Source organism: Perca flavescens, chromosome 3, assembly GCF_004354835.1.
Source record: "Perca flavescens isolate YP-PL-M2 chromosome 3, PFLA_1.0, whole genome shotgun sequence".
NCBI lineage: Eukaryota > Metazoa > Chordata > Actinopteri > Perciformes > Percidae > Perca > Perca flavescens.
In genome coordinates, this window is record NC_041333.1 from 39,525,436 (window position 1) to 39,547,573 (window position 22,138).

General features: G+C 40.9%; 2 protein-coding genes and 1 pseudogene across 2 annotated transcripts in view; all 3 read left to right on the forward strand.

Moving 5' to 3' along the window:
• LOC114552957 (receptor-interacting serine/threonine-protein kinase 4-like) overlaps positions 1 to 22,138 on the forward strand; it is a 111,001-nt pseudogene that overhangs the window by 47,896 nt on the left and 40,967 nt on the right.
• The window catches only part of LOC114552956 (zinc finger protein 397-like), a 31,404-nt gene that overhangs the window by 448 nt on the left and 8,818 nt on the right, over positions 1 to 22,138 (forward strand). The window contains exons 2-3 of the mRNA XM_028574052.1: positions 2,993 to 3,327; positions 3,615 to 3,735. Coding sequence (XP_028429853.1) covers positions 2,993 to 3,327; positions 3,615 to 3,735 — 456 coding nt within the window. The remainder of the gene's footprint in view (positions 1 to 2,992; positions 3,328 to 3,614; positions 3,736 to 22,138) is intronic.
• Positions 4,858 to 7,174, forward strand: LOC114551878 (zinc finger protein 239-like). Its single transcript, XM_028572732.1, has 2 exons — positions 4,858 to 5,085; positions 6,009 to 7,174. The coding sequence occupies exons 1-2, from the start codon at positions 4,858 to 4,860 to the stop codon at positions 6,873 to 6,875; spliced, it is 1,095 nt and encodes a 364-aa protein (XP_028428533.1). The 3' UTR covers positions 6,876 to 7,174.

Consider the following 22,138-nt stretch of genomic DNA (forward strand, 5'->3'; position numbering starts at 1 on the left):
GCTTTGTTAAATCAATGTTACCAACGTATCGCTGATGGACGGTGTTTCCGCACAGAGCATTATTACTGTCGCACAGACGCGGCTCAGTCTGCTGCTGGCGACACATGTTAGAGCGTAAATAGCGAGGGGCTAAGAGAAGAGACAGGCCGGAGAAAACGACAAAGTGTCCAAAGTTTGGAATCAGTTCAAAAGTAATTAAAACTAAAACTCTGTTCAGTCAGTGTCTACTGCAAAATCTAACTAGCTTACCACGATAATACCACGACGTCAGTGCTTTAGTGTCTCAACAGAAAACATGGAGTCTAACTTAATCATCCATTCCACGAAGCGGAACCGACGAGTAAATCACAGAGTCGTATGGACGATGAAACTACACCAAACACAACCACTACCAAAATCAAAGACAAGAAAATATGTAGTGGAGACCACGATCTGATCTAAAGAGCTGACACGTTGACTATACCTTCGGAAAAACAGCTGATTGTTGCGCATCTTTCTCTCTCTCTCTTTCTCCACAGAGAAACAGCTGATCAACGATCAGCATAATTGTAACAGAGCTGTGTGACATAATCAAATAAATAAATGAAAATACTACTACTGTATATACATATCAGTCTCAGGTTGAAACTTGTAGTTCTGAAAGTTAAGTTGCACAACTTAAAGGAACACGCCGACTTATTGGGAATTTAGCTTATTCACCGTAACCCCCAGAGTTAGACAAGTCCATACATACCCTTCTCATCTCCGTGAGTGCTGTAATGCTGTCTGACGGCTCCAGCGGCATCAGCCCATCAAAGAACATCAGGTGAATGGTTCCAGTAATACTACTGCTCCGAATAAGTGACAAACTAACGCCAACATGTTCCTATTTACATGTTGTGATTTATAGAGTCACAGCGTGTACAAAAAACAACGTAACATGAGACACAGCCGTCTTCTAACTGTAAACAAACCGGGAACTATATTCTCAGGCGGAAGAATATAGTACTTGGGTGGAGTGATATGCTCGCAGCAAGCCTGTCTGAGAATATAGTTCCCGGTTTGTTTACTGTTAGAAGATGGCTGTGTCTCATGTTAAGTTGTTTTTTTTTGTACACGCCAGACTCTACAAAATCACAACATGTAAATAGGAACATGTTGGAGTTATTTTGTCACTTTTGTCACAATTGGGAGCAGTAGGCTAGTTGGAACCAGTTACCTGCAGGATCTGTGCTAGGCTAAGCTAATGCTGGAACCGTCAGGCAGCGTTACAGCACGCACGGAGATGAGAAGGGTATGTATGGACTTGTCTTACTCTGGGGGTTACGGTGAATAAGCTAAATTCCCAATAAGTCGGCGTGTTCCTTTAATGTAATGTTTGTGAGGTTGATATCATTTGGAAAAAAGAATTCTTTAAAAACAATGTAATATGGCACTTAAATGCACTCAATATGTCTAGTTTTTTGAGAGATGATATTGTAAGCAATGTAGGCAATATACTGTAAATGTTGCTTTTTTCCCTAGTTTTGGTTGTTTAAAAGCGCCTGTGAATGGTGTTGATTTTGGATTGAAAAAGTGAGAGAAAACAGTTGCTTTTGTCCACTGTGAAGGTTGTGGAAACTTTGTCAAGTGGCTTAAAAAGTTTGTTTATTGTAAAAAAAAACAGAGGACACGCAAAAGCGAAAACCAAAACGTAACGTAAGAGGCAAGCATCAGTAAATATTGAGAAGTGTGAGCTGCAAGGTCTGTGATACATTCCCATTAAAAATACATCATTAACATTGAGTAAAAGGGCCAAAACTTGTCTACGTTAATTATAGCGACCCCTAATTTAGTACCAGTTAGTTTCATGTTGAGTGCATTTACTGTGGCAGAGATATTGCAATTGCAAATTTCCCATTTAAATGCATTGAGTTATTGGCCAAAACAAATAAACGTTGCTTATAACCAGTGTTTGTAATAACGCTGTTTAAATGAACGGCGTTCGGTAACAACGTTATTTTTTCAGTATCGGGGTAATCTAATTACTTTTCCCGTCATTACAACACCGTTAACGTTACTGGACGTTAAATGCGATGCGTTAATATGCATTGATTGAATAAACTGTGTAATCCGAACGCACCCCTGGCTCACAGCTAGTGAGGAGGTGGGTTAATAACGAGGTAAGCGATTATGATTGGCTAAGGCAGAGTCATGTTTCATGGTAGCAAATCAGAGCCAGTGTTTTTACACACATGCTAGCACACGCGCCACACACACACACACACACACACACACACACACACACACACAACAGCTAAACACAGATTTGAGGAAGAAGCATAGATGGCGATTCAGGAGCAATCCGATGAAAAGTTGGTGTTTTCAAGGTGAAGATATAAGCACTACTTAAAATTCATTGTGGTAAAAGGCAAGAACGTGCATGTAATGTGTAGCTACATTATTCATCAGGAGCAAAGACTTTGTCGACATCCGTTGTAAGCAACTCTAATTTAATGAAACATCTCGACACACGCATCTACAAAGCTAGTGGCCACCGATACCTCCACCACAGATGATAGCTCGCCATCCACTAGCAAAGAAGGACTCGGAGCAAAGTCCTCCAAGCAGCAAAAAGCTAGATCTTTCTGCCTCACAACAAAAACCTATGACACAGGCTGAAGTCAACCGTATGATATGGTGTAGAAGACACATTTAGTTTAAAATGAAGCTGGAGGCAGCAAAAAAACAGCGGGTTTGTTCAGGACACCCCCCTCTGTCGCTTTCACATCACCTTTTGGTATCGGCTCAGCTCGCTTGGAACCACAACTAAGGTGGTACTAAAAAAATACCTGTTAGCAGGTACAAGGTACTTTTTTCGTAATGGAAAACCAAAAAAGGCGAGTAGAGTCGAGGCTAGTCGAGCAGGTACCATGTAATGGAAAAGCGCCATATAATTCACTCCCACCTCCCATTAGTTCTTCTAACCCTTGTATCATTATCTCTGCATGTTTCCCCCTTGGGTCTACCAAAGGAGCCCTCAGCAGACGTCAAGCTGGCAACCGGAGCAGGAAAGGACAAGAAGGCAGAGGAGGAGGAGCAGCCTGCAGTACCTCCTGCAGCATTGAAGGAGGAAGAGGAGGAGCATTCTGCAGCACCTCCTGCAGCAGTGAAGGAGGAAGAGGAGGACGAGGAGCAACCTGCAGCATCTCCTGCAGCTGCATCAGCAGCAGTGAAAGAGGAGGAGGAGGAGCAGCCTGCAGCAGCAGTGAAGGAGGAAGAGGACGAGTATGTGGTGGAGAAGGTTTTGGACCGCAGAGTGGTGAAGGGAAGAGTAGAGTTTCTGCTGAAATGGAAGGGGTTCTCAGAGTAAGTATGAGTCTATGATATTAATATTTGTTCTTGGTCCTATATATATATATATATATATATATATATATATATATATATATATATATATATATATATATATATATATATATATAATATTATTATTATTATTATTATTATTTTGACACTAAGTTGCAGACCATTGAATAACCTTACGAAAATGGCAATAGAAAAAGGAATAATACGAATTAGCAATTAGAGTGAGAATGTATTTCCTTAAAACAAAGCCTGACGAGATTTTCTTCTGTCTGCACTCACCTTTCCAGTGAGGATAAGACATGGGAGCCGCAAGACAACCTGGACTGCCCCGACCTTATCACCGAGTACATGCAGAAACACAAGGAGAAGGAGGAGAAGAAGAAGGATGGCAAGAGGAAGAAGGAGGAGGTGAGCGAAGAAAAGAAGTTACTCCAGACTGAAGAGTCCCAGAAATCTAATCTCAATATTAATGAATATGAATACAGCAGTCCTAGCTCCAACTGTTCATTTGTGCAAATGATTAGTAACTTAATCTTTGGATGGTATGATTATGATGGTTTCAGTTCAGAGCAGTGGTCAGTTAATGTACAGTGGGTACAGAAAGTATTCAGACCCGTTTACATTTTTCACTCTTCGTTTCATTGCAGCCATTTGCTAAAATCAAAAAAGTTCATTTTATTTCTCATTAATGTACACTCAGAACCCCATCTTGACAGAAAAAAACAAATGTAGAAATTTTTGGAAAAAAGAATAACTGAAATATCACATGGTCATAACTATTCAGACCCTTTGCTGTGACACTCATATTTAACTCACAGGCTGTCCATTTCTTCTGATCCTCCTTGAGATGGTTCTACTCCTTCATTGGAGTCCTGCTGTGTTTAATTAAACTGATTGGACTTGATTAGGAAAGGCACACACCTGTCTATATAAGACCTTACAGCTCACAGTGCATGTCAAAGCAAATGAGAATCATGAGGTTCAAGGAACTGCCCAAGGAGCTCAGAGACTGAATTGTGGCAAGGCACAGATCTGGCCAAGGTTACAAAAGAATTTCTGCAGTACTCAAGGTTCCTAAGAGCACAGTGGCTTCCATAATCCTTAAATGGAAGACGTTTGGGACAACCAGAACTCTTCCTAGACCTGGCCGTCCAGCCAAACTGAGCAATCGTGGGAGAAGAGCCTTGGTGAGAGCGGTAAAGAAGAACCCAAAGACCACTGTGGCTGAGCTCCAGAGATGCAGTAGGGAGATGGGAGAAAGTTCCACAAAGTCAACTATCACTGCAGCCCTCCACCAGTCGGGGCTTTATGGCAGAGTGGCCCGACAGAAGCCTCTCCTCAGTGCAAGACATATGAAAGCCCGCATAGAGTTTGCCAAAAAACACATGAAGGACTCCCAGACTATGAGAAATAAGATTCTCTGGTCTGATGAGACCAAGATTGAACTTGTTGGCGTTAATTCTAAGCGGTATGTGTGGAGGAAACCAGGCACTGCTCATCACCTGCCCATTACAATCCCAACAGTGAAACATGGTGGTGGCAGCATCATGCTATGGGGGTGTTTTTCAGCTGCAGGGACAGGACGACTGGTTGCAATCGAAGGAAAGATGGAATGCGGCCAAGTACAGAGATATCCTGGAAGAAAACCTCATCCAGAGTGCTCAGGACCTCAGACTGGGCCAAAGGTTCACCTTCCAACAAGACAATGACCCTAAGCACACAGCTAAAATGACAAAGGAGTGGCTTTGGAACAACTCTGTGACCATTCTTGTCTGGCCCAGCCAGAGCCCTGACCTAAACCCAAACAAGCATCTCTGGAGACACCTGAAAATGGCTGTCCACTAACGTTCACCATCCAACCTGACGGAACTGGAGAGGATCTGCAAGGAAGAATGGCAGAGGATCCCCAAATCCAGGTGTGAAAAACTTGTTGCATCATTCCCAAGAAGACTCATGGCTGTACTAGCTCAAAAGGGTGCTTCTACTCAATACTGATCAAATGGTCTGAATACTTATGACCATGTGATATTTCAGCTTTTCTTTTTTAATAAATTTGAAAATTTCTGTTTTTTTTCTGTCAAGATGGGGTTCTGAGTGTACATTAATGAGAAATAAAATGAACATTTTTGATTTTAGCAAATGGCTGCAATGAAACGAAGAGTGAAAAATGTAAAGGGGTCTGAATACTTTCCGTACCCACTGTATATTTTTAGGCTGCTTACACATTCAGGCGGTCTGTGATCTTATGCCTTGCTTTCTCTTACTGTTTCATTGCAGCGTCCATGTTTCCTTTCTGTGAATAATGGGCCTCATTCACCAATAGCTTTGGTTTCTCTTATATATGTTCTTAAAAAAGTCCCTAAAAATAATCTACATTGGATTCATGACGTTCAAAAACGGAATTGTTCGCACGTGTGTTCTTAGGATTAATGAATCCCACGTCGTTAGTTTTTAAATTGCCAATCACTTGAATGGGGAAATTTGCCTTAAAATTTTTCTGAACTTATAAAAGTTATGAAAAGTACATTTTCTTCCATAATAACATGTCTGCAACCGGCACACATTTTCCTTCATTTTGTCATAAATTATTGTATGAAGAGTGAAAATTGTGAGTGAGAGCAAGTCCAGGGTTTAAGAAGGTTGTTCACTAACTCTCTCTCTCCGTTTGTCTGTTGCTATAGAAACGGAGAGGAGAGGGACCCAAACGTCACCACTGTCAACACTGTGACAAATCCTTCACAACATCTGGATATTTAAAGATTCATCAGAGAGTTCACACTGGACACAATCTACACAGCTGTGGTCTATGTGGGGCAGCTTTCGTACTACAGCATCGCCTAAAAAGACATCAACGCATTCACACTGAAGAAAAGCCTTACAGCTGTGTTCAATGTGGGGCGGCTTTCACACAATTGAGTATCCTAAAAAGACATCAACGCATTCACACTAAAGAAAAGCCTTACAGCTGTGATCAGTGTGGGGCAACTTTCACACGAAAGAGTACCCTAATAATACATCAACGCATTCACACTGGAGAGAAGCCTTACAGCTGTGATCGATGTGGTAAAACATTTTCTAGGAGTGACAGTCTAGAAATCCACCAACGTGTTCACACTGGAGAGAAGCCGTACTGGTGTGATCTATGTGGTGCAACATTTTCTCAGAGTGGTCACCTAGAAAGCCACAGAATTGTTCACACTGGAGATAAACCGTACAGCTGTGAACAATGCGGGGCAGCATTCATGTATTTAAATAGGTTACAGACCCACCAACGTGTTCACACTGGAGAGAAGCCGTACTGGTGTGAACAATGTGGAAAAACGTTTTCTCAGAGTAGGTACCTTAAAAGACACCAGCGCTTTCACACTGGAGAGAAGCCGTACTGGTGTGAACAATGTGGGAAAACTTTTTCTCACAGTACTGACCTTAAAAAACACCAGCGTATTCACACTGGAGAGAAGCCGTACTGGTGTGAACAATGTGGTAAAACTTTTTCTCTGAATGGTAACCTTAAATCTCACCAGCGCGTTCACACTGCCACGTTGTGAACATGTTTCCGAGCCAAGCTGTTTCCTCCTGCCTCCTCCTCATGCCCTGATAGCTGTGTTGTTATTTTCTGATCTTCTCTCCACATTGAAGGCAGACCAGCAGTAACTTTATCTTCTGAACAGCATGGATGTTATCCTGGCTAGGACTACACATTACGCTCCCTCCCTTTGAAGGGATTTATTCCACTCAAAATTTGTTTGTTTTCCTGTAATGAAATATTCTGAATTCTAATGCTGCAGCGAAGAAGTATGTGTTGTTCTAAATCACCTGGGGTCTCATTTATAAAACTGTGCGTAGGATCCTTACTATAAGTGTAAGGTGCGCCCAAAAGCCCAAATTGGCGTACGCCGGAAAAAAGTCAGATTTATAAAACCGTGTGTACGCACACCTGTTATTAATAAAATCTTCCAAAATGGCAGGCATTACGGCACTCGGGGACAGCTTTGATATACCAGACGTTAGGGGTGGGCGATATATATCGTTTACGATAATATCGTTGTCGTGTTTACGATGTGCAAAAACACATTATGGAGTATTTAAATTACTTAGAAAAAAAACACTTCAAAACACTCATTGGAACCGATTGGAAGGCTCCACATTCACTCATGTCAACAAAGATGGCGGTGCGCGATTGTGCAGCGGCTACTAGCTCTCTTGTCGGTGTATATTTATACAAGTACAGCCACACTGAACTAATCAATACAGGACTACGATACAACACAGCCATTACGAGAGCCATCCAAGCGGTTCACAACATCCCGGAGGACATAGCCAGACCGGGCGCTCCAGGTTGTTGTCGGCGCTAGCACGGCGAGCTAGCTACCGGCAGGATGAGAAAATAAAGACCAGAGGCGGAACGGAGGACTGCATTTTTGTGCAGGATCGTTGCCCAGCACGACTCACCTGACCTGGAGCCCTGTCGGAAATATACAAGCCATTTTATTTACGTCCTTAAAGTCTGTACTCCACAGCTTTTTTCCAGCATGTAGATTGTGCTACTAGAGGGAAGAACACACTAGACCATGTACTGTATACTCTAACATCAAGAAAGCACACAGAACTGCACCTCTCCCTCACCTGGGCCAGTCGAATCAATCAACTACTCCTGACCCCAGCATTAATCCCGGGTCTATACAGCCAAGTAGAAAGAATATCAGAACCTGGCCTGACACTACCCTATCCCAGCTTCAGGACTGCTTCCAATAAGGACATGGTTGTGTGCAATATGTTACAGAACAGAGCCCTTTGTTTATTGTTATGATTTCATCTTGCTTGTATGCTGCACAGTTTACATTGCAGCAGAGGTGTACAACTGAATGTGTACTCAGAGTTCAATGTTCCTACAATAGTTCAATTAGTATAGTATTAGTATTTTGTCTTTGAATTGTTTTTACTTGAATACTTAAATTTTAAAGAAAATAAATTAGAACTGTTTTCATTCAATATTGTGCCCATTGTTATCAGGGATTAAAGGAGAATTCTGGTCGATTTCAACCCGTAACTCTGTTGTTTGTACATTAGGAGTACTGTCAGTAGTGAAAAAAACGAAAACAAATGGTGCTGCCTACACCGAGTTATCCTCCGGTCAGATTTTGCACCCAACTGGCTTAAACAGGGCTTCAACGGGGCAAGTTTTAAACATGTTTTTAGCCTCTAAGCATGTTTGAAATGCTATTACAAGTGCTTAGCCATGTGCAGTTATTCCTTCCAAGGGAACACAGCAAATTTGACTGCAGTAGATGTGACAGGCATGAAAGATGATAATCCATACCTCTGTTGATTTCATGCTTTCCGGTCAAGTTCACACTAATCGAGTGCCAATCTCATATTATATTATAAATATTCCAAAATGCATTTTTTCCACAAAAAAAAAACGATTTGCGAGGTTGTCTCCATAGTAATGAGTATGTATCAACAGGCTGTAACCTGATACCACAGTGGAGCGAGCAGGGCAGTTCAAGAGTTCAACAGCTCATTTGCATAGGTAACCTGGCAACGGCGGAGCCTGACTGTTGGCAAAAGCAAGGAGGAGCTCACAGAGCTGACAGACGGAGTTAGATCAGAACTAATATGAGAAAATGGTTCGAGTTTGTGTCTTTCCAAATTGTAGGTCATCCAGGATTTTATATCTTTGATGCATGCTTGAAGTTTAGCTAACTGACTGGTTTCATCTGGTTTGATTGACAAGTATATTTGGGTGTCATCCGCATAACAGTGAAAATGAATTGAGTGTTTCCTATTAATTTTACCAAGAGGAAGCATATATAAGGAGAATAGAATTGGTCCAAGCACTGAGCCTTGTGGAACGCCATGGCTAACTTTAACGTACTTGGAGGATTTATCATTAACATTAACAAATTGAGATCGATCAGAGAAATGGGACTTAAACCAGCTTAGTGCGATTCCTTGAATGCCAACTAAGTATTCCAATCTCTGTAACAGGATTGTATGGTCAATAGTGTCAAATGCAGCACTAAGATCTGGTCATTAGGTCATTAGTAATTTTCACCAGTGCCGTCTCTGTGCTATGATGCTTTCTAAATCCTGATTGAAAGTCCTCAAACTATAGCTATGCAGAAAATCACATAATTGATTAGCACCTACCTTCTCAAGGATCTTGGAGAGAAAGGGAAGGTTAGATATAGGTCTATAGTTTGCTAAGACCTCAGGATCGAGGGTGGGTTTTTTTCAGGAGAGGTTTTATCACAGCTACTTTAAATGACTGCGGTAAATAACCTGTTAATAAAGACATATTGATCATATCTAGTAATGAAGTGTTAATTACGGGTAATTCTTCTTTGAGTAGCCTCGTTGGGATGGGGTCTAAGAGACAAGTAGAAGGCTTAGCTGAGGATACCTTTAACATTAATTGTTGAAGGTGAACAGTTGGAAATTGAGGGCAAAAGGTAATGGATTTTATCTCTAATAGTTATAATTTTATCGTTAAAGAAGCTCATTAAGTCGTCACTACTCAGAGCTTTAGGAATAGATGGCTCACTAGAGCTGTGACTCTCTGTCAGCCTGGCTACAGTGATGAAAAGAAACCTTGGGTTATTTTTATTTTCTTCTATTAATGATGAGTAGTAGTCTGATCTGGCATGTCTGAGGGCCTTCCTGTAGGTTTTGAGATTGTTGTCCAGTTTGGCTGAATGCCATTTACTTTCAAGGTTTCGCGAGATTTGTTTTAATTTGCGAGTTTGGGAGTTATACCAAGGCGCTCGTTTCCTTTTCCTCCTCATTTTCTTTTTGAGGGGAACAACAGAGTCTAAAGTCGTCCGTAGGCAGGTTGTAGCACAGTTTGTTCAAATTGGGTTATTCACCGTCTCCTCCATATTTATATAGGTGGGCAAACGCATTTTGTGCCGTGGCTAGCTCAGCTTAGCGTAATGAATGGAATCCTTTGTGGCCGTGCAGCATGTCGTGAGTAAAAGTGACTCAACAACAACAAAAACGAAACCTAATTACTTCTTGTGGCCTGCGTACGCAAAACGAGTAAAAATAGCGGAGAGTTTGGTTTGTTCAGCCAGCAGTGAGGTTTCCAAGAATTTCTCAAAATTCAGAGAAAATGTACCTTAATATATTTTATTTACTTTCAGATAAACAAATGTTACTATGCCTACAAATCGCGAATAATCATACAGCTACCATCCGTGGACGTAATGTAGCTATTAATGTTTACTCCGTTCTTCTTCGCCCTCCATTATCTACCACGCACGATGTGCAACAGCGCCCTCTGTGGTCACAGTTCCTGATGGGTCACAGCTTTCTGTGCAACACCGCCACTGTTAAGGGACTGGGACATTCTAGATTCCCGGCAAACTAAGATAAACAGTTAGACTACAAACCGACAGCTTTTGTTTTAGCTTGTTTGTAAAAATTTGCTATGTGCAGAGTAGAGCTGTGTTTGCGTAAAACAGCGCAGTGGACAAGAGTGGACTGAGCAGACAGAGCAGATTGATATGTCGCGTTCTACATGTTTATGCCGGTCTACACAGGTGAGTGCGTTGACAAGTGTTGACTTTTTACTCACAAAGGTTTTATTGTAGCCTATTTACAGAAAATAGACTAGCGTGAGTTCATCTGCCCCAGCGGCCATATCGTTCCCAGTCAGGTGCTGCGTGTTTTAACGCACACACATCTCGGCTCAGCGGTGTGTGTGGAGCTCAAGCATCGCTTTACATGTGAATAGAGATGTAAATACAGGGGGCTGGGTTTTTGCTCTAAATGCTTGAAATGATAAATAACACAACGCAGTTTTTCCTCTTTACATTTTGTGAATTCATGATTATTCTGCGGGCCAGACTAAAAGTTTTGGCGGGCCGGATGTGGCCAGTGGGCCGCCAGTTGACCTTCACTGCCATAGAGCATGTGTTATATAAATGCCATGACGAAATTCAAAGTGTAAATGTACGTAATGTATGTCGAAAGTCTAGCCGCAATGTTTCCCCATTGGAATGAATTGGAACGCATTTTCAGTAATATTTTTCCTTGTAATCATGTATGGTTGGCAAAAATGGGAACTGCTGCATGTAGATGAGAGAAGCAAAGTGTATGCGCTTTGTGCATGCTACATTATGGCCAAGCATGCGCCCATAAAATAGCATCTTAATGACTTTAGACCAGGTTTTTCCTGGTCTGTGGCGGAATTGTTTTCTGAAACTGCAAAATAGCACCAGGGAACGTTTGCGCCGGAACACACCTCTTTTCACTGAACCGACGCTGGGAGCGCAAATTCATTCCCCAATTTACCAACGTGCATCTGTGGAGGGAAAAGTAAGCTGTGTGTTGGGTGCAAAACAGGAATTATACATGCGTTGGTGTACAAAGGCAATTGTGCTGAGTGCAAAATAGTATATAAATAAAGTATATAAGATATAAATAAATTGTTGTACTGCTTTTGGATGTTCATGTGAAAGAAATGCTAAACTAAGCAACATGGAATAACATTTCACGGATGAAAAATGTGTTTTACAATATTATACTATTACTAAAGTGTTGAATTTAATGTCACAAAAGGTAACATTAATCCTTTTAAGCTAACAGAAAGTTAAGTGACTGTCCTGATACTGAATTGAGCTAATGCTAGCTTGTGTCAGGTTATGTATGTTTTATTTGAGTGATTATGAATATCTCATTAAGATGCTGAAAACGATGTTTGTTATGTGTGTCACTGAACAGTTCCTCACATCATTCCCCATAGACCCCCATGTAAAAAAAATCCAAACTTTACATCAGAAATATATAAATGTTTACAGTCTGGTACAAAAAAAACAAGTTTTGGTCTATGAAGCTAATGTCACACTTCATAACAACTGTTGATATAACTCACCTGTTTAAATTGTATCAAGGCTTAAATCAGCAGACTGTCACTAGACTTCTTGAGTGGATTACACACATGAGAACAGCTGGTTGTATTTGGGGGGAAGTTTGCGAGTGTTACGGTTAGGACATAACGGACCCAAATGCTCAGCAAAAGTTGTTTTATTAGGGAAAATGGGCAAGGTTGATGCCATGGGCGAAAGCACGGGCGTGGAGACTGAAACGGGGAACAGAGAGGGAGCTCAGAAGGCACGGGGAGACCGGAGCTGAGAGATCCGCTGGGGAAGCCCTGAAGCACAGGGAGGCGTGAGCTGAGACAGGCTGGAGCAGAGAACCGCGAGGGAGGGACCGGATGGAGGAGCCAGCTGACTGGAGGCAGAGTGACGGGAAGGTAGTGACTGGAATGAAAAGACAGAAAACAGGTTACAAAGGCACAGGTAGGGGAAACACACAGAATAATTCGCTGGAGCTTGAGGCACATGTCAGCGAAGAGACTGGAGCAACGATCAAGCGAGGATGGAGAGTCAATCCGGGGTTTAAATACTGAGCTTGATTGTAGTTGATGACATGCAGGTGTGTACGGCAGGAGCAGGGGCGGACTTTACCATTAGGCAAAGGTCGGCAATTGCCTTGGGCCCCGAGCTACTTAGGGGCCCCCAAAATGCCCCATTAACTTATGCTTAAGGTTTTTTCTGAGAAAATTTTAAATACAATTTTACAGTGGATGCATCTGTTAAACAGAATGTTCTGTGGGTTTTTTTCTTCTTTCTTTCTTACAGATGCAACTCCAGATGTCTCGACATCATTGCTGTGTGAAGACTGCTGAAGAGAAGTTACAAGTAGGACTTTCTTAGAAAAATAAGGATGGACAAAAGGGCGGAAACAAGAGATGTAGAGGGCCCCATGTCTGTGTTTGCCTTGGGCCCCAAAATGACTAAATCCGCCCCTGGGCAGGAGGAATGGCGGCAGAGAATGTCTAATAAGGGGAGAACTTCCACTCTCGGGAAAATTCCGGGTTGGTACAATGGGGCTAATAGGGAGTGAGATAGGGAGTGAACAGGCTCTCCATAGACAGGCTCTGATGGCGGTGAGGAGGCGAGCAGGTGTACGCAATCAGCTGGCTGACACAGGCACGAGGGAGGAAAACAGAGAGAGAGAGATGGAGAGGCAGAGCCAACACAGATACTGACAGCCAAACATAACTCACAGCCAGCTCCAACCATCATAGCGAGCTTTTGGCTAATACTGGGATTTGTATCCCATGTATAATCATTTGTTTTATTATTTTGATCTGTCCTCTACTTAAATAAACTGAATTGAGTTGAACTTCGACATTTAGTTTCTTCTTATTTTACAGGTTCTTTTTTATGTCACTCTTATGACCTCATACTTCAGTTTATCACAAACATTCAACATCAACACACATCTGGAGATACATGGGTTTCATTGGACAGGAAGAAAAAAAAAAAAACTGTCATCTGAAAAGTAACTAGAAAATGCATTTTTTTAAATTGCTAAAATTTAACCAGATTGCTGGCTTTAATGCGAAAGAAGGGGAAGCAGTAAGAATAGTTAGAATAGTTTAAATTAGTTAAACATGTTAAATAACACCAAACATGTATGATACTAAAGTGGAATATTTAAAGGTTTCTGAAAAGCTGTCCCTAGACTCAATTGAAGGCTTCAATTTGAAGAAGTAAACTGTTCTAATTAATATGAATGTCTTTAAAATATGAATAATACTAACATTTATAAAATATCTGCACCACTGAACTCTATCAATCCAGAAATGGACCAGAGTTCAGATGAGCTTTCACACTGCCCCAAACCAACCGGACTATCGGACCAAACACACCAGGGTTCATTTATAACGGACCAAACTGCCTGCGTGGCGTGAGCGTGGCGTTTTGTCTTTGCACACCAGAAACGTGTCTGACGCAGCGCTGCTGCTGCTAGCCTTGTCTGTACACATGTAGGTTTCCCATTGATAAAATGAAATAAGCAGTAGTATATAGTATGTTAAACATAAATATATACTGATTTGATTACAACAAAGACAACGTCAGCAGTATTGACGGCAAAATAGGCTACAGAATATTTGGTTCTGTATTGACAGGTGCAATATTTGAAATTCGATAATTATTTTTTTAATTACATTTATATCTGCATTTATAGCCTCTTTCCGACCAAGTAGTTACAGGAATGTAGTTATAGGAACAGTCCACTTTTGAGCAGTTCTACTACTCTCCCCCAAAAGCGTTTTTTCCATTTCCATTCACACTGGCCAAGTGGCCATAGCAACTGGTAGGAGGGTAAGGGAGTGACGCAAGCACGGCAACGGTCTTTATAGCGTTGTCACTTGACTTTAGCGCCACATACAAATAAATTAAATTTTATTTATAGTATCAAATCATAAGAGTTATCTCAAGACACTTTAGAGATAGAGTAGGTCTAGGGTTAGACTCCGCCTGTCCTGTAAATCGCTGGACCGGGCTGCAGCCTCATACATGCTGCTGTGGGGCTATCGTGGTGCCACGACTAAATTAAAGGGCCAGTACTCCCCAGCGCGTTCTTCAACCCACTGGTGCCGTTTTGGATTGCGGCAAAAACTGTTCTGGAGTCCGGTAAAAGTTTCCTGGATACTAATAACAAAGTAGTCTGGAAACTGGTACAAAATTGGCTCTGTAAATATTGTATTAACTGTTGTACATATAGCATGTGGGTTTTTGTTCCTTCTTATTTTGGTTGATTTTGTTTGATTTTTTTTTCTTTTCATTATGCATGGCGGTTTATTGATTTGAATTGTTTTGTTTACTTTTTTTTCTAATATCATTACTTATTCATTTCTAACAAAACATATTGCTATTTTAAAAAGAATATTTAACTAAATATAATTGTATATTTTTTTATAATTACTTTATTGTCTCTGACCCTGGATTTTGAGAACGGACCTGTGTGCTCTTTAAAGGTCTTGGGCCTATCCCAAGTGGCGTGGTCGGACATTTTTAGTTTCTCAAGTGTCATAGGCCACTCGCATTGCCCCATAGACATTTAAATGTATGTTTCCATCTGACTCCATTTAAATAAAATAGCAATTTTATGATTGTGCCAGGGGTAAATCTTATTTGTATTGCTTTTTTTTTAATTGTCTCCTTTCCCCACTGTATTCCTTTTTTCTGTACTTGTTCTTTTTGTGTCACTCATATAAAAAAAAAAATATTCAACCAATTGTAATGAGTTGTTATTCTTTTAGTATATGTGATACTTGGTGTATGGCTTAGTCTTAAAATGATCATGGTTGTGTGGTCAACTCCTGCCTCATCAGAAGAAATGGGCTGCACACTAAATGCTGAATGGACTGTTGTACTCTGCTTTCTCAATCGCTCTCTGACCATGGGTAAGTGAATCGGAACAAACTCATTTGGACAGCTAATATGTAAATGAACTAAACCAGTCCCTGTGACATGAAGGACAATACAAGACAGTAGCGTAGTGCTACTCATGCTAACACGGACGTGAAGCTTTCCCTCCAAAACTTAAAAACGTAGCTTTCAGTTGTCACCCTACCACTCCAAATATGCAATAACAATCAAACAAGTACATGAGTATGTGTTTTTAATCATATTTACCATTCAATATAGCAATCGCTGCGTATGTTTGGAACTATACAGGCTTACATGAACCACGTGACCACTCCGCTAGCAAGATCGAGTGTCGCAACTCTTTATATCTCTGGCTCTGGCTGTGACCAGCCGTGACAGGGCCTGATGTGATGGGGCCGGACAGTCGGCCATTTTCACTGTCATTACTCAGCATGCTAGCTTTCTGGCATCAAAACTGTTAGCTTGTAAGCAAGGCATTTCAGTAACATTTTGAGACATGTTTTGGTTTTCCAAAACTTTCATTGTTTTCTAGGATATTTTAGTGTGACAGCGCATGACCCTTCAGCTCGTCCTCCCCAAAAAAAACGTGCAAAAACAAGCTTTACATCATAAAAGTGATTGAGAAAAAGTCACCCTTTATCAGTGTCAGCATCAACTCAGTCAAATGATGTCAGGACAGATACTGTATGTTTGTGGTAGAATGTCCCAGTCCCTTAACAGTGGCGGTGTTGCACAGAAAGCTGTGACCCATCAGGAACTGTGACCACAGAGGGCGCTGTTGCACATCGTGCGTGGTAGATAATGGAGGGCGAAGAAGACCGCCTACGCAAACGGAGTAAACATTAATAGCTACATTACGTCCACGGATGCAAGCTGTATGATTATTCGCGATTTGTAGGCATAGTAACATATGTTTATCTGAAAGTAAATAAAATATATTAAGGTACATTTTCTCTGAAATATTTCTAAACATATATTTCTTTGTGACTGCATACACAAGTTACATTTGTAATAACCTACCTAAAAATAATCATATTGTACTGTTAACAAAAGAAAGAACTAAATATTTAATGCACATTGGCTAAGTTGTCAGAATGTGTGACCCCACTGTAACTGCTTAATAAAGGAGTCAAACTTCAAAATATTGTTTGGGGTAGTAATTTCATGTCTTCACACTAATCTGGACACATATTTTCTTATTTGGAGTCATCACAGAGCCAGTACCTCTACATACTGAGAGTGTAACAGCTTTCATCACTCCTGTTTACAGGTGGACTTCACTAGGGCAGGTCACATATTTTAATAGGACTACTGTGAAATGATGTTACCCCAGGTCTAGCGCGACGTCTGTGGGCAAAAAGCGTTTGGATTGTTCCGGTGTGGTCACATGGTCTGGCAACATTTGACAGCGATATGCAGGGGCGGATTATGGTGGTCAGGGGCCCCTAGGCTGCTAATCATTGTGTTTTACTGAACAAATTTATTTAGTGCCATACATTGTCTACACACAACTATGGTGAACTGGCATACACACACATTGAGACAGCCAACACTACAGTGTTTTCTTTACATTCTTTCAAGTGGTGGACCACAACAGTAAGACAATTACTACCACAACACATAGGTAAATGAAAAATGTAACATTACAAACAAAACACAAATACAAAGAAGCATAAGGCCCAGTGCTAAGAATCAACCATTTAATTATGATAAAGAAACACTGGCAGTACAAGCAAAACTAACATCAACAGAGGTGTAAGTGGAAAGAATATAAGATATTATCCTCTGCCACCACAGCCCCAAAACAAATAACTAACTAACTATAAACAGCAAAGCAACAAAATACCCTGCATTCACATATCAACTCTCCTCACTTGCTGTTGTCTCTCATTACTTGCTTGTCAGATATGGTGACCTCTGAGGTACTGGCTATGTGATGACTCAAAATAAGAAAACCTGTGTCCACATGTGAAGAGATGAAATAACTATATATTTGAAGTTTGACTCCTTAATTAAGCAGTTACAGTGGGGTCACACATTCTGATGGCTGATAATTCTCATATATGGTGACCTCTGAGGTACTGGCTCAGTGAAGACTCCAAATAAGAAAATATTTGTCCAGATTAGTGTGAAGACATGACATGTGCCCACACGTAGGCATGTCTAGGGAGAAATTATTAATTTATTATGGTTTTACACGCGAGCACCAAAAGCGGAACTAATGTGCGACGCAACGTTCTACACGGGTAAATTAGAGCGGCGCACCCAACCACTAGCCTAATATTTCACCAACACTAAAAGCGTTGGAAGAACATCAAGAGGACGCTGGTAGCAAATGCTAACCTAGCTAGCTACACTGTTAGCATCTTAGCAGCTGTTAACTAACGTTAATAGTTATTTAGCGTGCAGCATGTGGTGGTGCTCGGTGAATGAGACAGCAACTCCTCTTGGAGAGAGCAGAGGAGCTCCGAGTTCTCCTGTTGGTAAGATCAAGTTGGTAAGTTCATCTCGGAAGGGACTTGTTGTTGTTGTTGTTGTTGTTGTTGTTGTTGTTGTTGTTGTTGTTGTTGTTGTTGTTGTTGTTGTTGCTGCACATAACCGGGTTCCTTTTGTTCCTCACACTGAGAATGAAATCAAGTTTGGAAATGTCTGCTCTCGATATGTTTAGAAACTTCATCATATCTAAACAAACTCATCGAAGCAGAAGCGAATATCCAAATGTCAGTCTCGTTGCTAGGACTACACAATGCTGGGATGTTAACCACGGGACTTCATCCATCTTGGCTGTTGCATCGCGATAATAAATCCATTTGAGTAAAGTAATCAACAGGCTATCTGCCCGTGTTAAGTAGGGAGGGATGGTTAGGAAACGAGATGTAATGCATGCCCCTCCGTTTCTTCTTCTTCTAATAGTTGTCATGAAACGAGGAAGGGACATAGCGTCCTTTTTAGCCCCAGGAAACCAAAAAGTGAGAGAAACAAATGAAGGTGTTGAGGAGCAGGAAGAGGGAGAGCCAGAGGAGTCTGGGGAGGTTGGAGAGAGGGCATGTGATCATAGTTGGGGGGTCTGGGTGTCCTCCCCCAGCGAAGTTTGAGCATCAGCAACTGCATTTTTGTTGCTTTTGGATACGGTTTAAAGCACCAATTTATGATGGAAATACCTTTTATTTAGCCTATGCTAAGAAGAAAATAACAGATGACAATTCAAAATATATCAAAAATATAATGGAAAGTATGTTGTTGCGTATCATTGGGCATTTTTAAGTAGGTATATGGAAATCCTGGAGCTTTCTTAGTGGGTGTACTGTGTATTCCTGCGTATCACGTAGACTACACCACTGGAACTAACCTGCACACGCATTACATATGGATCTGAAAGTTCTCATCCCTTAAACCAGATATTTAAGTCTGTAAACTGTGGGAAAGGTTGAAACTGCAGGCTAGTAAATGCTCTGGTTTTGGTCCTCTTCCTGTGTTTGGGTCGGATCACGTTCCCACCTGAACCGGGACCCCCGTTTTCTAGCGGACCAGAGTTCTGGTGTTTGATCTGCATCAAGTTCAGATTGAGGACAGTAAAGCTGTTAGTGTAATGGTGCGTTCTCTTTGTCTTGTAATCGCGACTAGTAGCTTGAGTGTGACGTCACATCCATGTCGGAAAACGAATAACCGCGGGGTTGTTGCGTTCTTTTTACTACAATACTACGAGTCGGAGAAAAGATGGATTTTTGTAACATTTTTAGTAACATTTAGGATTCTATTCACCCAGTTCTTGACATATTACACAAATATATTTCACAGTTTGATACATGAAAATGACGTTTTGATTAACGTTAACGTTAGGCTACTGCTCTGCTTTCTGCTCCAGACTCGGCTTAAAGCCATTGTTGTCATGTAGCAACCGAGCGTCTCTAGCCAATTTCAGCTGCACAAGCTACAAAATAACTAATCAGGCGGTATTTAACTCCTAATAAGACTGTAGAGACATGTCTATAGCTAGTAGTATACAGCACTATGTTTAACTCCTAATAAGACTGTAGAGACATGTCTATAGGTAGCAGTATACAGCACTATGTTTAACTCCTGATAAGACTGTAGAGACATGTCTATAGGTAGCAGTATACAGCACTATGTTTAACTCCTAATAAGACTGTAGAGACATGTCTATAGGTAGCAGTATACAGCACTATGTTTAACTCCTAATAAGACTGTAGAGACATGTCTATAGGTAGCAGTATACAGCACTATGTTTAACTCCTAATAAGACTGTAGAGACATGTCTATAGGTAGCAGTATACAGCACTATGTTTAACTCCTAATAAGACTGTAGAGACATGCCTATAGGTAGCAGTATACAGCACTATGTTTAACTCCTAATAAGACTGTAGAGACATGTCTATAGGTAGCAGTATACAGCACTATGTTTAACTCCTAATAAGACTGTAGAGACATCCTCTAGAGTGTGAAGCTTCGAAAAAATTATCTTTGTCCCTTCTCTATAAATTGCTCTCACGTCCACAATATCTACTTGTCATACACAATTATACATCAAAACATAGGTATTTTTGTCTAGTTTCAGCCAATGTGCTCAGTTATGCAATACGTCTTATACTTTTGGCTCAGCAAGCTTCCAAATGGGGAGAGTGCCACATTTTCCTCCATTAGCTGCAATGTAAATCGTCCTCCATATTTCCCAGCGAAAGGCAGAGTGAACCACTTTTTTTAAATCGCTGATATGCCCACATTTTTAAGTTTATCATATAACTGTTGTGCCTGGCTGCTTGTCTCCGAGGAAGTGTGACGTCAACAGCACCGCGACCGCTTTTGCCTCGCCATTAATATCATATCGCAGCAAACGCTGTCTGCTTGAAGTTATGAAAAACTGTAACCACACTTGAAACCACTTTATCGGCATTTCCGTGACTCACTGTGACTTCAACAAAACTGCAACGCCGACGTAGTTTGCATCGTCTGCAGCTCTGTGAGTGTTTGTGTCAGAGCTCTGCTCTCTGTCAGTTTTCAGAGAGGACAGATAAGCTTGCGCTCACGCGCTCTGAGGTACCGAAATTTCAACGTTTAACGTGTAAAAAATGGGGGGAAATTTACTCGTCGCACATGTGCGACTGGATGTAAAATTCAGTCGCACACTCTCATTTGGTCGCAGTCTGGAGCCCTGTACAGGCAGTACTATGAACTTTAGTCTATAGCTTTTGTGTTCCACTTCTGTCTGTCTTCTCTGTTCTATTCTCTTGTTCTGGTCTGTCTGTCTGTCTGTCCTCTGTTCTGTTCTCTGTCCTCTGTCCTTTTTTCTCTGTCTTCTTTCTCTGAACCTCTTTCTCTGTCCTCTTTTCTCTGTCTTCTGTCTCTGTCCTCTTTCTCTTTCATCTGTCGTCTGTTCTCTGTCCTCTTTCTCTGTCCTCTTTCCTCTGTTGTCTGTCCTATGTCCTCTTTCTCTGTCCTCTGTCCTCTGTTTAATGTTCTCTGTACTCTGTCATCTTTCTCCGTTCTCTGTCCTCTTTCCTCTGTCCGTCTGTCTGATAACTTCACCTTTTTCTTACACATTTTAACCAGCAATCTTGTTTAGCTTTAGCATAAGCTTTTCAAAAAACTTGAATTATTCCACATCTTTTGTACATTAGTGGTACTATGATATGAAATTTAAGTTAATTAAAACCATTCCTACTTTTTCAACTATTTTCACTACTTTCGTCTTCTTTTTAAGTATTTAAGCTATTCATCTAGTTTAACTTTAGCAATTCAGCTACCCAGCATTCCCACGCATTTTCTGCAGCAAATGCATTTTCTAGTTTCAACTGGCTTTTCTGTCAACGGTAGGCCGTCTGGTCAGTGTATCATTTGGCTCAGATCCTCCCACTCAGTGCTCCTCTCCATAGCTGTCTTACTGTATGTTTTGTTAGGAACCATGAAGAGAAGAGATTAAACATTTTAAAGGTGATAATTCAGGGTTAGTAAAGTGAACCTGTCGAGTGATTTTTTTTTTTTTTTTCTTTTGGGGGGTAATTGTTTTTACATTGACTCAGGAGGGTTAGATAGCTTAGACAGTGATACATTTTGAAAAAATAAAACTTGTTTTCCTTAAATATCTGATCCTTTTGCTATTACGAAACACAATTTTGGCTATTTATAGTATTATGTCTTTTACTGTGACAAAAAAAACAAAATAATAATTTTTAATATGTATTTGTATATCTTTTACGGTGGTGTAAGGTACTGGAAAAAGCTTTAAAAAAAAAAAAAAAGCTTGATTTTGACTTTGGAAAAGGTGTACGAACCTTGAACCAATCACAATCGTCTTGGGCGGCGGTAAGCTCCGAACGACTTTGGCTCTGCAAAATAGTCTCAGGAAGGAACTTGTTTAGGTGGAACATTTTCACCCCGATAGAAGAAACGCAGTCTGCATGTTGACAGAGAGCAGGGCTCAGCTTCAACACACACACACAGAGGTAAGACGGAGCGAAGATACTAATAATTTTTTTGTTATTACAAAGGGAAAGTACCCAAAAAAGGTACCGTTGGTTACCAGAACTAAATTTCAGGTTTCG